Source organism: Leucopleurus acutus, assembly GCF_964270905.1.
Source record: "Leucopleurus acutus genome assembly, chromosome: 6".
NCBI classification, from domain to species: Eukaryota; Metazoa; Chordata; class Mammalia; order Artiodactyla; family Delphinidae; genus Leucopleurus; species Leucopleurus acutus.
Window position 1 is genome coordinate 74485660 of NC_139149.1, and position 16209 is coordinate 74501868.

The window sequence follows — 16209 nt, forward strand, 5'->3', positions numbered from 1 at the left end:
ATGGGAGTGTTTCCTTAATTTCTCTTTCAGATTTTTATCATTAGTGTATAGGAATGCAAGAGATTTCTGTGCATTAATTTTGTATCCTGCAACTTTACCAAATCCATCGATTAGCTCTAGTAGTTTTCTGGTGGCATTTTTAGGATTCTCTATGTATAGTATCATGTCACCTGAAAACAGTGACAGTTTTACTTCTTCTTTTCCAATTTGTATTTCTTTTATTTCTTTTTCTTCTCTGATTGCCATGGCTAGGACTTCCAAAACTATGTTGAATAATAGTGGCGAGAGTGGACTTCCTTATCTCCTTCCTGATCTTAGAGGAAATGCTTTCAGTTTTTCACCATTGAGAATGATGTTTGCTGTGGGTTTGTCGTATATCACCTTTATTATGTTGAGGTAGGTTCCCTCTATGCCCACTTTCTGGAGAATTTTTGTCATAAATGGGTATTGAATTTTGTCAAAAGCTTTTTCTGCATCTACTGAGATGATCATTTTTCTTCTTCAATTTGTTAATATGGTGTATCACATTGATTGATTTGCATATATTGAGGAATCCTTGCATCCCTGGGATAAATCCCACTTGGTCATGATGTATGATCCTTTTATTGTGTTGTTGGATTCTGTTTGCTAGTATGTTGTTGAGGAGTTTTGCCTCTATATTCATCAGTGATATTGGTCTGTAATTTTCTCTTTTTTGTAGTATCTGGTTTTGGTATCAGGGTGATGGTGGCCTCACAGAATGAGTTTGGGAGTGTTCCTTCCTCTGCAATTTTTTGGAAGAGTTGGAGAAGGATGGGTGTTAGCTCTTCTCTAATGTTTGATAGAATTCACCTGTGAAGCCATGTGGTCCTGGACTTTGGTTCGTTGGAAGATTTTTAATAACCGTTTCAATTTCATTCCTTGTGATTAGTCTGTTCATATTTTCTGTTTCTTCCTGGTTCAGTCTTGGGAGGTTATACCTTTCTAAGAATTTGTCCATTTCTTCCAGGTTGTCCATTTTATTGGCATAGAGTTGCTTGTAGTAGTCTCTTAGGATGCTTTGTATTTCTGCGGTGTCTGTTGTAACTTCTCCTTTTTCATTTCTAATTTTATTGATTTGAGTACTCTCCTCTTTTTCTTGATGAGTCTCACTAATGGTTTATCAATTTTGTTTATCTTTTCAAAGAACCAGCTTTTAGTTTTATTGATCTTTGCTATTGTTTTCTTTGTTTCTATTTCATTTATTTCTGCTCTGATCTTTATGATTTCTTTCCTTCTGCTAACTTTGGGTTTTGTTTGTTCTTCTTTCTCTAGTTCCTTTAGGTGTAAGGTTAGATTGTTTATTTGAGATTTTTCTTGTTTCTTGAGGTAGGCTTGTATAGCTATAAATTTCCCTCTTAAAACTGCTTTTGCTGCATACCATAGGTTTTGGATTTTCATGTTTTCATTGTCACTTGTCTCTAGGTATTGTTTGATTTCCTCTTTGATTTCTTCAGTGACCTCTTGGTTATTTAGTAACGTATTGTTTAGCCTCCATGTGTTTTTTACGTTTTTTTTCCTTGTAATTCATTTCTAATCCCATAGCGTTGTGGTCAGAGAAGATGCCTGATACGACTTCAATTTTCTTAACTTTACTGAGGCTTGATTCGTGACCCAAGATGTGATCTATCCTGGAGAATGTTCCGTGCTCATGTGAAAAGAAAGTGTAATCAGCTGTTTTTGGATGGAATGTCCTATAAATATCTATTAAATCTCTCTGGTCTATTGTGTCATTTAAAGCTTCGGTTTCCTTAATTATTTTCATTTTGGATGATCTGTCCATTGCTGTAAGTAAGGTGTTAAAGTCTCCCACTATTACTGCGTTACTGTCGAGTTCCTCTTTTATAGCTGTTAGCAGTTGCCTTATGTATTGAGGTGCTCCTATGTTGGGTGCATATACATTTATAATTGTTATATCTTCTTCTTGGATTGATCCCTTGATCATTTTGTAGTGTCCTTCCTTGTCTCTTGTAAGATTCTTTATTTTAAAGTCTATTTTGTCTGATATGAGTATTGCTACTCCAGCTTTCTTTTGATTTCCCCTTGCATGGAATATCTTTTTCCATCCCCTCACTTTCAGTCTGTATGTGTCCCTAGGTCTGAAGTGGGTCTCTTGTAGACAGCATATATATGGTTCTTGTTTTTGTATCCATTCAGCAAGCCTGTGTCTTTTGATTGAAGCATTTAATACATTCAGGTTTAAGGTAATTATCGATATGTATGTTCTTATGACCATTTTCTTAATTGTTTTGGGTTTGTTTTTGTAGGTCCTTTTCTTCTCTTGTGTTTCCCACTTAGAGAAGTTCCTTTAGCATTTGTTGTAGAGCTGGTTTGGTGGTGCTGAATTCTCTTAGCTTTTGCTTGTCTGTAAAGCTTTTGATTTCTCTATCGAATCTGAATGAGATACTTGCCAGGTAGAGTAATCTTGGTTGTAGGTTCTTCCCTTTCATCACTTTAAGTATATCATGCCACTCCCTTCTGACTTGTAGAGTTTCTGCTGAGAAATCAGCTGTTAACCTTATGGGAATTCCCTTGTATGTTGTCATTTTTCCCTTGCTGCTTTCAATAATTTTTGCCAATTTGATTACTATGTGTCTTGGCGTGTTTCTCCTTGGGTTTATCCTGTACGGGAATTGCTGCGCTTCCTGGACTGGGTGGTTATTTCCCTTCCCATGTTAGGGAAGTTTTCGACTATAATCTTTTCAAATATTTTCTCTGGTCCTTTCTCTCTCTCTTTTCCTTCTGGGACCCCTATAATGCGAATGTTGTTGCGTTTAATGTTGTCTCAGAGGTCTCTTAGGCTGTCTTTATTTCTTTTCATTCTTTTTTCTTTATTCCGTTCCACAGCAGTGAATTCCACCATTCTGTCTTCCAGGTTACTTATCCGTTCTTCTGCCTCAGTTATTCTGCTATTGATTCCTTCTGGTGTAGTTTTCATTTCAGTTATTGTATTGTTCATCTCTGTTTGTTTGTTCTTTAATTCTTCTAGGTGTTTGTTAAACATTTCTTGCGTCTTCTTGATCTTTGCCTCCATTTTTTTTCCAAGGTCCTGGATCATCTTCACTATCATTATTCTGAATTCTTTTTCTGGAAGGTTGCCTATCTCCACTTCATTCATTTGTTTTTCTGGGGGTTTATCTTGTTCCTTCATCTGGTACATAGCCCTCTCCCTTTTCATCTTGTCTGTCTTTCTGTGAATGTGGTTTTTGTTCCACAGGCTGCAGGATTGTAGTTCTTCTTGCTTCTGCTATCTGCGTCCTCTCCTTTCTAATTTTTCAGTAAGTCCTGGCCTTCATGGGCGAGGAGGGGCGACGACACGTGTCACCACTCCCTCTCGGACTACTTTTCTTTGTTGCTGGAGTTTTGCGGGAGGGAAGGGAGAGGGCGGAAAAGTTGGAGGCTGGGGCAGTTGAGGCCCATGAAGACCCAGGAGAGGGACTGCAGAGAGTGTTCAGGCCACCGGCTCCTGCCCTGCCATCCCGGCCGCCGCTGCTGCCGCCTGGGGCCCGGGGCCTCGGCGGTGCTTGCTCTGCTCCTGTGCTATGAGCTCTCGGGAGCCGCACCAGTACATAATTTTTATTATTGAAAATTTCAATCAGAAAAAGAACGACAAAGTAGCATAGTGAACTCAAATATTCCCATGACCTAGCTTCAGCAGTTATCAACTCATGGTCAATCTTAGTTATATATTCCCTCAATTCCCCTATATTACTTTTGAAGCAAATCTCAGGCATCATATAATTTTATCTGTAAATATTTCAGTATGTACCTATAGCATTTTTATATGATTAAGAGCAGCAGAAGAAAACTCACTAAGATTAATGGTTCTCTCACACTAAGATTAATGGTTCTCTCTCTCTGTACTACTATGTTCAAATAAAATATTATAAATAAGATTTAGTGATAGGATTGTATCTTTTGGGTCTTTCTAGAAGATGGACCATACTTGTTAATCTTTGGCAAGTGGACTGCCAAAGGGAGAATTGCCTTTTGCTCTGTTTGCCCACTCCCAGAATGTTAAAATGCGATTTTTAAAAGGAAATCATTTTTCTTTTATTCTCCCTTAGAATATAGTACAGTAGAATTTTTGTAAAATTTGTACTTATTTTAAGAAATGACAGATATCTCACAATGCATAAAATTCAATATATATCATGCTATACAAGAGAAGTTTTGATTTATCAGCTCTATTTCAAAATATTGAAAGAAAAATACGTTGAAACAAAAGTTGAAGGTTAATGAAATTGTGGAGTTTCCTATTACCATTTAGGTATTCATTTGCATAATCAGTAATCTAACATTCCATTTAAAAATTAAAATTTTTCTCTTTTCTTCTCCTTGATACCACAACCTAATTCTCTGTTTTATCTGTTCAGTAACATTCTGGGGTAACTCTATTATCTGTTTTCCCCAATAATGTCATATTTTACTCCCAGAGATACGAATGAAATGTATCTTAATATGCAAGAATTCAAAACGTATTACCCTTGAGTAACATGACAAATGAAGTAAGTTAAAGATAATGCATGTTTCTCCTATTTCTAGGATATTTGTTTAAGAGCAGGCTATGCGTTAACCCTTTTTGCCTTCAATAGTCGCTTTCAACAATACTTAATATTGGAAAGTGGAATAATAACCATATCAACTTTTGAACCTTTTCTTGAATCAACATTTGAAACTGAGAAGGCAATGGCAGCTTTTCAGGTATAAAATTGAAGGTTAAAACTTCAAATCAATATGTCTTTTTAGTGAAAACTGAAAAATTAGAATAAACTTTGGATCTGGAAAAACGTTTACTGCTTTTGTAAAATTCACAGTATTTTTGACACCAGTCCCTTCCTCACTTCATAAAAACTCCATTATCTATGAGGATTTCTTCATTTATATAGAATTTTACAAGTCACAAGGCACTTTTGTCTTTATATCTCATCTGATGCTTATAACAACCCTATCAGATTGATAGAAATATAGTATTATTTTCATCAACCCTATTTTACAAGGAAATAGGTAGAGAAACATGGTAGTGTCCAAGACAAGTTTTCTAACTGCAGATCTTTAGCTGATCACCTAATTCTTCAACCATGTAGACAACCTTATGTATCTGGATTCTTCTTGGTCTTATTCTTCTTTTTCTATCCTATGACCTTTAGAAGTATTTTCTATGAACCCATACTTCAACAATGCAAAAGTTGCAAACGTCGTAGAAAGAATAATACAGCCTACGATGGTCACTGCAGTGATCAGATAGGGATATGTACTCTAGGTCCTCCCCACACAGCTCGCTTCTCATTGAATCATACCAAATTACCCCTCTTACTTTTCCGAGAAGTATCCCCTCAGAAATAAAAGGTTAATTACAGAAGCTGAGTAGAAAATGTTTAATGATTCTATGCCTCTTTTTTGTTTTTAGATTATTATATTAGCTAAAGTCATTATAGATGTGGACCACATTACTTTGACTGCAAGAGGTGTTACTATTTTAGTTGATAGTCTGTATTCAGTTCATTCCACTACTATTGCCTTGACAGGTAAGAAATATCCACCTAAAACTGTTTACAAAAAATTTTTTTGGTAATCTGAGCAATAATAAAATAATAAGCCTGATATTCTGTCACACAGTTTGAAGAATGAACTCATATAAGTCTACACGGAACTCCAGAGTTAAGGCTACATGGAACAATGAAAGACTACTGTGCACCCCAAATAGAACCTTTCTGATTTCCTAATTACTTTTTTGAACCCCTAATTACTTTTTCCAGAATGTAAGATGAGAATTCAACTATGAGCTACCAACAACAAAATTTGTACACTGCTTTATAATAATACTGGCAGATTTATACTGATAACCTCTGTCTGGTTTCCTTTTGACTAATTGTGCATATTTGTCTAATATTTAAGAGTTCTCTACGTTGCTATCCAATATAGCAAAGCAAAATGGTCCAACAGAGTTCTTGACATAGTTAGTGCTAATTGTGTGACTATGTCTATCTAGACCTAACTCTCCAGATGATCAATACATTAGTTCTCTTGATCTATCATGCTCAGTACAACATAAAACAGTATCAAAACGACAGCCATATGGAGTGACAACTACCAAAAAGTAAAGTATTTGTTTTTTTAACTGAAATGGATTACTGAACACAGTGAAGGAATCTCCACTTGCTGCCATAAAATTACATTTTTATGGAGTGTATTTACTTGGCATGGAAGGTAAATTCAAGCAAACAAAAACTTTCTGATGAAAACTAGGAAAAATACATGTTTAAAAGAAGTTATTAAATATATTTTTATCTAAATAACATTCTTAATTCAATGTCGTAGTAATTCTATGACTCTGAAAAACAATTGTAGTGGGTTTCAATTTTACAAACTCTTCTGTGCAAGAAATGCCATATTATTCTAGCTTTCAAATATTAATTTTCCCAGGCTGGTAGAAACAATCTCAAAAATTATTGGGCTTTCTCTGCACTCCACCACTGGAGGCATATGCATCTCCAGAGCCATATGCATGTCTGGGGTATCTCAAGCAAAGCCAGATATTCAGGCCTCAGGTATAATGTAAAATAAATGACATGCTCAAGTCCAAGTTGATATGGTTTCCAGATGTTCCAAAAGCATAAAATTTTGCAGAGACTGAGATTTCTGTTGCCAAGTGTCCAGTTTTCCTATGTACACCACTTAGCCATTCTTCACTAAAAGCTCCTGCTATCTCTGTTTTAGTCTTAGATTCTCTGCCCTTCCCCATTGGTTCCCCATTTCTTACTCCCTATCTTTAAAGACTCCTCTGTCCCTTCCCCCTGGCATAATGCCTTCTATAAACTCAGGCTTTTGAAAATATAAGCCTGAAAGAAAGGTTATCTTTAGACAATTTTTGCTCTAGGCCATACAACCCAGCCCTCCTCATCCTGAGGCAATAAATACAAAGGGCTTCCTGGCTTATAATGGAGGCTGGAAAAAAATACAAGGAGAACAAAAACTCAGTTAATACCTCAATAAAGTATCCATCCACAAATGTAAAAATACATTTATGTCTTAAAATTTGTGTTACACCTATTCCAACACAGCAACAATACTGTGAAAGAATATCACACGGAAGCTCTAAAAATAAAACACGAATTCGAATGAAACAATCTTAAGTTCGTAGCTGCACATTTATTTAATTACTAGATCAGTTTATTACTTCAATCTCAAAACATTTCTTTTTATGGCAAGAACTTCAATGATCATAAACTTCAATAAGTAATACATTACTTGGTTTTAAAATACCATTAAGCCCTGAACTCAAAGCCATCTGAATTGCAAAAAGGACATTAAATTTTCTTACAGTAGTTCAAACATTATGTTCATAGTCATTAAAACAAACAAACCATAAAAGCTCAAAACAAAATATATTCTGAAGCCAAGAGGAAGAAAACCTCTGATTTTTCAAAATTCCCCACTCTTAAATAAACCTATTTAACTTTTACTATTTGTGACAGAAAACCAAACCATAATTTTGGGGAAAGTTTATTCTATATTTAACACACATGCTTTTTCTCAGCAGGTCTTCATTAATAGAGATGTCTTGAGACTTAAACCTCTTTAAAGATTTTTTTGATGTGGACCATTTTTAAAGTCTTTATTGAATTTGTTACAGTATTGCTTCTGTTTTATGTTTTGGTTTTTTGGCTGCAAGGCATGTGGGATCTTAGCTCCCCGACCAGGGATCTAACCCGCACCCCGTGCACTGGAAGGTGAAGTCTTAACCACTGGACCGCCGGGGAAGTCCCTCAAACCTTTTTTAATACTTTAATATATGCAAGTGAATGAAAGCACAGTATATCAGTTTATACCAATTAAATAACACAGGCATTTTTTTTCTTGTTGTTTAATTTATAGGGAATTTAATAGCTACCCTGGCTCATTCTAGAGGTGGTATTCCAGAAGCATTTACCACATTAGGGACAATCCAACGGCTCTGCTATCATTTGTACTCAAGGCAAGAAGAGGTAAAAAAATAATAATAATAATTAATTTGAAAATAGAGTATTCTAAAATATAATTTGCCTCTCTCTCACTTCTGCAGGCTAATTTCTCCACAGGTTGAGTCTCATATAATAGTTCATATTGGGCTTCCCTGGTGGCGCAGTGGTGAGAGTCTGCCTGCTGATGCAGGGGACATGGGTTCGTGCCCCGGTCCGGGAAGATCCCACATGCCGCGGAGCGGCTGGGCCCGTGAGCCATGGCCGCTGAGCCTGCGCATCCGGAGCCTGAGCTCCGCAATGGGAGAGGCCACAGCAGTGAGAGGCCCGCGTACCACAAAAAAAAAAAAAATTAAAAAAAAATAAAGAAATACCTAAAAAAAAAAAAAAAAAAGTTCATATTACTAACTCAAAATTTGGTTATTTTTCTAGTACTACATTTGCCATTCACAATTGTGGTTTCCACAAAATGTGCAAATTCATTTTAACTTCAATCTTTAAGATTCAGTCTACAAATAAGTACATGGATAATACAGAAATTTGTAATTATTTATAAAATATTTTATAATTAAAATCATTGTCATTTCTATGATTATTTGTAGTGAATGAAAGTGGAATCCATTGGAAAATTTTCCTTACCTGCCAAACAGGGTTAGAGTGAGGGTACCTGAAGACCAGGCTGGCCACAGAAGTGTTTTGCCTCTAAAACACTACTACACATAGTAGTGTTTCCTTTGCTTTTCCCACAGGATCTAAGGCAGTATTTCTCCAACTTAGGGTACAACAGAATCACCTGGAGGACTTGTTAGACCATAGACTGCTGGGCTCCATTCACAAAGTTTCTGATCTAATACATCTGGTGTAGGCCCTAGAATTTGCATTTTTAACAAGTTCCCAGAAGCTGAGGCTGCTGGTCCAGAACCACTGTTCAAGGTGTGGAAGATTTTTGGGCATATACAGCAGTCAGATGCCAGTGTAAAGACCACTATGTCAACCTTCTGATACCCTGCATGGGCCTGGTTTATGTTCCTTTCTTTGACATTTCTTATGCCACCATGAACAGATTCTCCTAAGAACTTCCCAGGAATATACTTTTATTAATTATATGAACAACCTAATTACTTCAGAGTCAAATGCAGAGGGTATTTCCTTCAAAGAAATAATTACTTTTTCTGGAGTCCCATGGCCTGATACTTGTGCTTGTTTCTTTGGTTTTGCTGTGGAAAATTGAGTTGCCTCCCTGTACTGCTTATTTTTAACTTACTTTTATGCTATACTCTCTAACTTGGTTTCCTATATTACAATCACCTGTGCAGTTTTGAAAAGTCCCAATGTTCAGTTCAATGCACCCCAAAGTAATTAAATCAGTTTCTAGGGGGTGGAATACAGACATGATTTTCATAGTTATCCAGGTGATTCCAATGCACAATGAAGACTGAGACCTACTGTCTTAGTTCAAACTCAAAGGTTCTTACTCGGGCTGCCCATTAGAATCACCTGTGGCTCTTTAAAAACAATACACAATGCCAGATTCTACTAAGAGAGTCTGTATTTAGTTGGTGGGCTTTTTCTTTTTAAACTCCTGGTGATTCTAAAAATGCAGTCAGGACTGAGAACAACTACTAGAAATCAATGGCAATTGACAGCCTTCCCTAAAAATATTGCTGCTATGCTTCTATCTATAGAGTGCCATCAGTTGACATACATATTTGCTATACATAGCTACAGAGACTTTCCTATGAAATATTTAATGAGAGCACTGGGTTAGATATTTTAAGAACAAAGCTCAATGGTTAAGGAGAAATTGTTTCCTCTTCATTTAGGTTCGCATGGCTTGCTCCAGTGCTCTTGGCTACTTAACTTACAATGCAAATGCTTTCCGAATCTTATTAAAGGAATGCAGGAATAAGCCTAATCAGTTCCTTCGTATAACAAAGAATATCAGCAGAGATGCAAGTATAAACCCAGCATTTTTAAAGGAATTTCAAATGCAACAAAGAGTGGGACTTCCTTCCTTAAGGTATTGTTTCTATATTTGAAGTTGCAGTAGTAAAATTACTGAGAGGCATTTTTAAGGAAGTTTAAGGAAGATCAAACACGGGGAACCGTCCTTGTTATGAATCTATGCATTGTAAAACAAAGGATAAACTTCATTCTAAATGTCCATTGCCAAAGCCTGTTTTAATTCCGAGTTAGCAACAGAACTGTAAGTGCAGACAAGAATACAACCTGATCTTGGGGATCCTGTCTGGCCAGGATTATTCATCCGCCTTTCAGAAAAGTTTCTGGAAGACTGGTTGCCTCCAAGTCTGATCCAGGAAGCCATTTTTTTGTAGACTGGGGTACATTTGAGAGCTCTGAGGCAACCGGGAATGCCACTATGACCTTGGCATCAAATGGGATTCTTAGACTTGATCCAAAGCTAGGCCAAATTCCCAGGGCAGAAACAGGGCTAAATCAGACCCTGTGGTTCAAGTTATGGCAAAGTTTGCCAGGCATTTATTCAGATGATTTTGCCTCAGTGTTATAGTTCTATCATGAACTTAAGTTTCTGAAAAAAGAGAGAAGAGGAGAATCTCCTTACAATGGACATATTTTCTCTTCTGTAATTGTAGCTGAATTACAAATCTCTGCAAATAGTGCTATTTACATATAGGAAACAGAACTACTCAAGATATATTATTAACTCTACGATAATAGAAGAGAATAGGACCCAACAGCATATCATGGTTCTATAAGTCAATTTTAAGTATAGAGAAAAATGAGTATATCTTCAGAGTCACTTTAATTTGAATTCTTTGAAAAACTGAAAACCCCAAACTGATTATCTAATTTTATATAATAAGCCAGGGAAAACTAAATTACAATTGCTTTAATTGACAATGTTAAAAGTAATATTTACCAATTCAAAAAATTAGTTTAAATAATGGAAGTATTATTTTACAGTCACTCCCACAGCTAGCCCATACGGCAACTTTTTGGGAATTAGAGAAAGATGCCCCTTCCTCAGTACACTTTACTGCCATCCCCTGGAAAATGGTTGTAGTAACCATTCAAATCTACAATGACTGTAAGGTGAATGGCACCCTCTGGAGTTGTGAACACTCAACTTTCAGGATTATAAGCAGTAACAAGTGGTCAGTAAACTTATAGGAATGGCTACCAAGTGAGGTGGAACTGGTAAGCAAATAACAATTACTCCCATAACTAATAATAATTCTATGCACTCTCCTTAGAGCATTTACATACACTATTCCCTTTAATTTTCATAAAAATCCTGTAAAGGAATTTGATGTAAATGAAACTATGGGAAATGCACTAAAAGATTAAGTTCCACAAAATATTCCTTGATTCCACTACTGGAAACATAAAGTAGATTGATTTTGGTTGGGATCACAACATCATTGTTTTCATTGTTTTGGAGTATATTCTACTTCTCTATTCCCACACCCCTATTCAGCCCCAAGAATGGCAGATTAGAAGTCTTTGGATGTATAAATTTTGAAGTATGTAGAGAGCCATAATTTTACTGTTAACTGACCCTCCATGAAAGTACTCTGAGCCTAAGAGTAGCTAGTTTCAGGTAACCCTATAGCCATGAAGCTGGCCTATTGAATAGATTGGGGCCTGTGCCTCATTAAAGTTGACAACAGCAAATGTTCCTCATCAAATTAACCAGGAACACATCTGTGATAAGCAGTTTTAATATTTTAACTTTAATCAAGACTTACATTTTATTACCAGGGAAATTGTGTAATACCATATTTATATGTTACATGTACAGGATGATGATTAAATAATACTTCTTTTAAAGCCACACACATCATATTAACTTAGGTATACCTTGTTATTCTTTGGCTTGAAACATTTCATAGGTATTACATTGCTTTGAAAATAAAGTTTAAATTTTCTCTTATTAATACATAAAATGACCTAATCTTTATCCTCCAAGCTTATCTCCCATCATGTCTCCAGATACCTTTAATTCCAATCACACCAGACTACTTAGTGCCCTTTGAACTTGCCATGCTGTTTTATAGTATTGTAACTTTTCATATCCTATTCCCTCTATCTGGAATACCCGCCCCCCACCTCATCCATTTAAAGACCTATTTTCTTCAGAGTCTAACTGAAGTGTCTCTTCTTCCATGGAGCTTTCCCTGATCACTTCAAGCAGAATTACTCTTCCAAATGTTTTGGGTGATAAGCGAGTCAGCGAGTGACAGAATATAAAACACCTACAGGTAACATGCATAGTTAGTACAGGTAATGTATAAATTAGACCATTAGGCACTGAACATGGTACCTGGGTGTACTAAGTCTTTATATATATCTAGTTTTTGTGATAAAAATGTTTTCCTTTTAGTCTGGAGAAAAATGGAGGACCATCCATAATTCCTGTCTTTAAAAAAGGTAATTGATTTTTCTTTTATACTTTCTAGCCCTGACACTTTATAATTGTTCATTTCTAAGAATTCAAAATGTAGGGACTACCAAAAATCATGTTTACCTGTAAACTTATGCTTTTTTAATTCTATATACCTAAAATATCTTCCCATTTACAAGCCCATGTTAATCATTCCCTTTAAGACTTCCCTACTAATATCACTTGACAGAAATCCCTCTCTTTGCTTTTTCCCCACATGTAAATGACTTTAATTACGATCTTGCTATTATTCTGTTTCATGTACAACTTGTGTATATTATAATTTCTTAGGGCAGAGACCACACTGTTTCCACTGATACTATGTAGTTTTATACAAAGTTGGCAGATGATGGCTGAGTGGCCTAGGCCTGCGAGATCAGAGTCTAGATCTTATAATGTTACTCATCAATTCTTATCAGACACGTAATGGGGAAAATAAATTACTTACTGGTTTTATGTATATGCTTAGTGCTTGTTCATGCGTGCATAGTATAGGACCAAAATCAGTCTTACTTGGTATATTACCTTACTGTCAAAAGCAAAAATAGAACCTTCTGAAATCAAGATCACTTTGCTGGAGTCACAAATGGAAAGAGAGAGAATAAGAAAAGGAGAGGGAGCTTCCCTGGTGGCGCAGTGGTTGAGAGTCCACCTGCCGATGCAGGGGACACGGCTTCGTGCCCTGGTTCAGGAGGATCCCACATGCCGCGGAGCGGCTGGGCCCGTGAGCCATGGCCGCAGAGCCTGCGCGTCTGGAGCCTGTGCGTCTGGAGCCTGTGCTCCGCGATGGGAGAGGCCACAACAGTGAGAGGCCCGCGTACAGCAAAAAAAAAAAAAAAAAAAAAGAAAGAAAAGAAAAGGAGAGGAAAGAACTTCATTTATTCAGGGAGATATGAGGGAAGCTAAGTATGTGTGGGAGGCTATTATTTCTGAATATCATGGGTAGAAGAACATCTGGTTTTTGTATAGCTTCTTTAGTGTAAGAGTAATTTACATAAAAGAATAAAGTCAGTTCCATTATTCCTTCACTTTAATATTGGTTTGTGAATAACAATATGTATACCAGTAACGGTCTGATAAAGTTTTCACAGGTTTGTGGTAACATAAGAAAAAATAAGGACAATCAAATTTCTTATAAAGTTAATTTCATTCAAGTAAAGTCCTCCATTTTGAGATAATGCCTTTTACACTTTCTATTGACATTAAAATATCCCATCTTTTACAAAACGATGTTTAAAGTAGCTGGCATTTGTTCTTTCACTAGTGCCAACTTGGCCTAATAAAAAGTTGGCAACTGTATGTTGATCCCCACAGATTTTTGCACTCTGGCATCATCTCAAAGTCTGGAAGCTACTGATCTGTCCTCTTAGTATGTTTTAGTGAAGAAAACAGAAATATATAGAACTAAAAGCAATGAGACTATACCTAGGGTTCTTAGGCTTAAGAAAGAGGCACTTAATTGTGGCTCTCTAATTTTTAGGGAAAGAGCACCGAAGAAAATTAAAACCCAAAATTCAACCAAGAGATTCTTTGACTTTTATACCTCCTGTAACTAACTTCATGGGACTCTTCAAAACAAAAAAGACCACTGTTTCTCACAGTATTTTTTCCTTTTCATCTGCAATTTCATCAGATATCACAACTGTATCAAGACCAAGAATAGTGCTTTTGAGCCAACTTGGGAAACATGTACAGAAAGCTAATCTGGAGCCTGCAGAAGGCTAATTAAAAACATTTTAGTGTAAAAGGATTCCTGAGCAATCTTTTAAAATTTTTTATTTTTAATTGTGGTAAAATATACATAACTGAGTAATCTTTTTGAATGGAAGTTCTTGATATTGATACTTAACAAATTTTCCTTAGCATGTCTACTGGAATTTAACATCAGGTCAGAAATATGGTTTCAAAAAATAAGTAGAAGTTTCTCTAATAGAATGCCTGCACTTAAAACTATTAAGATATAGGGGCTTCCCTGGTGGCGCAGTGGTTGAGAGTCCTCCTGCCGATGCAGGGGACCTGGCTTCGTGCCCTGGTTCGGGAGGATCCCACATGCCGCGGAGCGGCTGGGCCCGTGAGCCATGGCGGCTGAGCCTGCGCATCCGGAGCCTGTGCTCCACAACGGGAGAGGCCACAACAATGAGAGGCCCGCATACAGCGAAGAAAAGAAAAATAAAGAAAAAAAAAAACTATTAAGATATAGCAACTCACACAAGTGGCACAATTAGTGTATATATCAAGTGTTAGAAACATTTTAAAATAAGAAACATTTTTAAATTGGTATGCTGGGCTAAAAAGACCTGATTCAAAGTAGCCTACATGTTAACACTCACTGTACTACCTTAAGATATTTCATGATAAATACTACAGGTACACGAGTCTTCTAAAATCTGAAATGTATGCTTTTAAAAACATTTTACTAAAGAAAAATCTGAAATCATTTCCCATCAAGCACAAAAGTATGGCTAAAAAGTGTGGCCACCACTGTTGACCATTCTCCATATGTACAGAGTATCTTTGGTTTGCAGCTGGAATAGATGACATTCTTTGTGGCTTAGAATCATGTGATGTCTTTGCCCAACCAGTATTGTTTCCAGTAGGTGCAAGTTTTGATGTATGTCTGCTTCTCACATACAGCAGCAAATGGATTTGATATAAAAGCTAACTAGGTTTCAGTGGGTCCTTTAAAGAGCCACCGTTTTTCTCTGTCCACTTTGCTCAATTGTCTCTATAGTCTACCTGGGCTGCAGTGAACACATACATTAATTAGCAGTTATTTTCTCCAACATGCCTTAACGTAACAGTAATGATGGTGGTGACTGCAGCTACAGGTACTCAGGGCTTTCTGTGTGCCACAGTCCAAAGCCTGTGCTCTTAACCACTGTACAATAAGAGACCTCTTTAATCTTCAAATCTGATTCAAAATTATCTTAATAGCTCTGAGTCACAACTTCCTGGTGGAATTCTGAGAAGAATGGCATATTTTATACTAGAAAGGGATAAATAATTCAAATGATACAAACCTGTGTCATTTATTCAGCACTGTTAATTCATATCATTGGAAACATTAAGCCTCTCTAGACATTCAAAAGATAAAAGCCTTTAGACAGCAAACTTTGAGCTTTAAAACTGGCTTCAGGTGGTTTCAAAGTTGATGATCAGGGTTTTTTTGCATTCAATAACAGACATTTCCTGAGTATCTAGGCCTAGCTGGGCCAACCTACCACGCTTAAAACTTTACAGTATTTCTCCTTAAGTACAGCCCCAAAGTACAGATTATGTTTATTACCCTGCACTTGCTTTTTATTTTTAAAAATTATACATAAGATGAGAAAGGCCTCAATATATAGAGAGTTTCAGCAAATTGCCTGCCTCTTACCTGTACTATAAGCTAACTGGCACACATGCTTACCAACATAGAGTTCAATGTTTCTCCCTTTCTCTTCCTTCCTTCTGGCTAAATACTGAAAGACCTAAATATATGGAATGCTTCCAGAATTTGCTTGTTTTTTTTTATCTGTAGTTTACCTGATTTCTATCATGAACTTAATTTTGACATGTGTGTTTGTAGCATCTGGAATAGTTTTGATACTTTGAAATTTTAAGAACTTAGATTATAGATATTCCTATTTTATTTATTTATTTGGCTGCATTGGGTCTTCGTTTCTGTGCGAGGGCTTTCTCTGCTTGCGGCGAGCAGGGGCCACTCTTCATCGCGGTGCGCGGGCCTCTCACTGTCGCGGCCTCTCCTGTTGTGGAGCACAGGCTCCAGATGCACAGGCTCAGTAGTTGTGGCTCATGGGCCCA

The 16209-nt window shown here is 36.6% G+C and overlaps 1 protein-coding gene across 1 annotated transcript in view; it reads left to right on the top strand.

Annotated features, from left to right (window-relative positions):
* The window catches only part of ANKAR (ankyrin and armadillo repeat containing), an 89319-nt gene extending 73181 nt beyond the window's left edge, over positions 1-16138 (top strand). The window contains exons 19-24 of the mRNA XM_082840928.1: positions 4564-4722; positions 5429-5546; positions 7897-8006; positions 9803-9999; positions 12346-12392; positions 13886-16138. Coding sequence (XP_082697054.1) covers positions 4564-4722; positions 5429-5546; positions 7897-8006; positions 9803-9999; positions 12346-12392; positions 13886-14130 — 876 coding nt within the window. The 3' untranslated portion in view covers positions 14131-16138. The remainder of the gene's footprint in view (positions 1-4563; positions 4723-5428; positions 5547-7896; positions 8007-9802; positions 10000-12345; positions 12393-13885) is intronic.
* Positions 16139-16209: the final 71 nt, after the last annotated feature.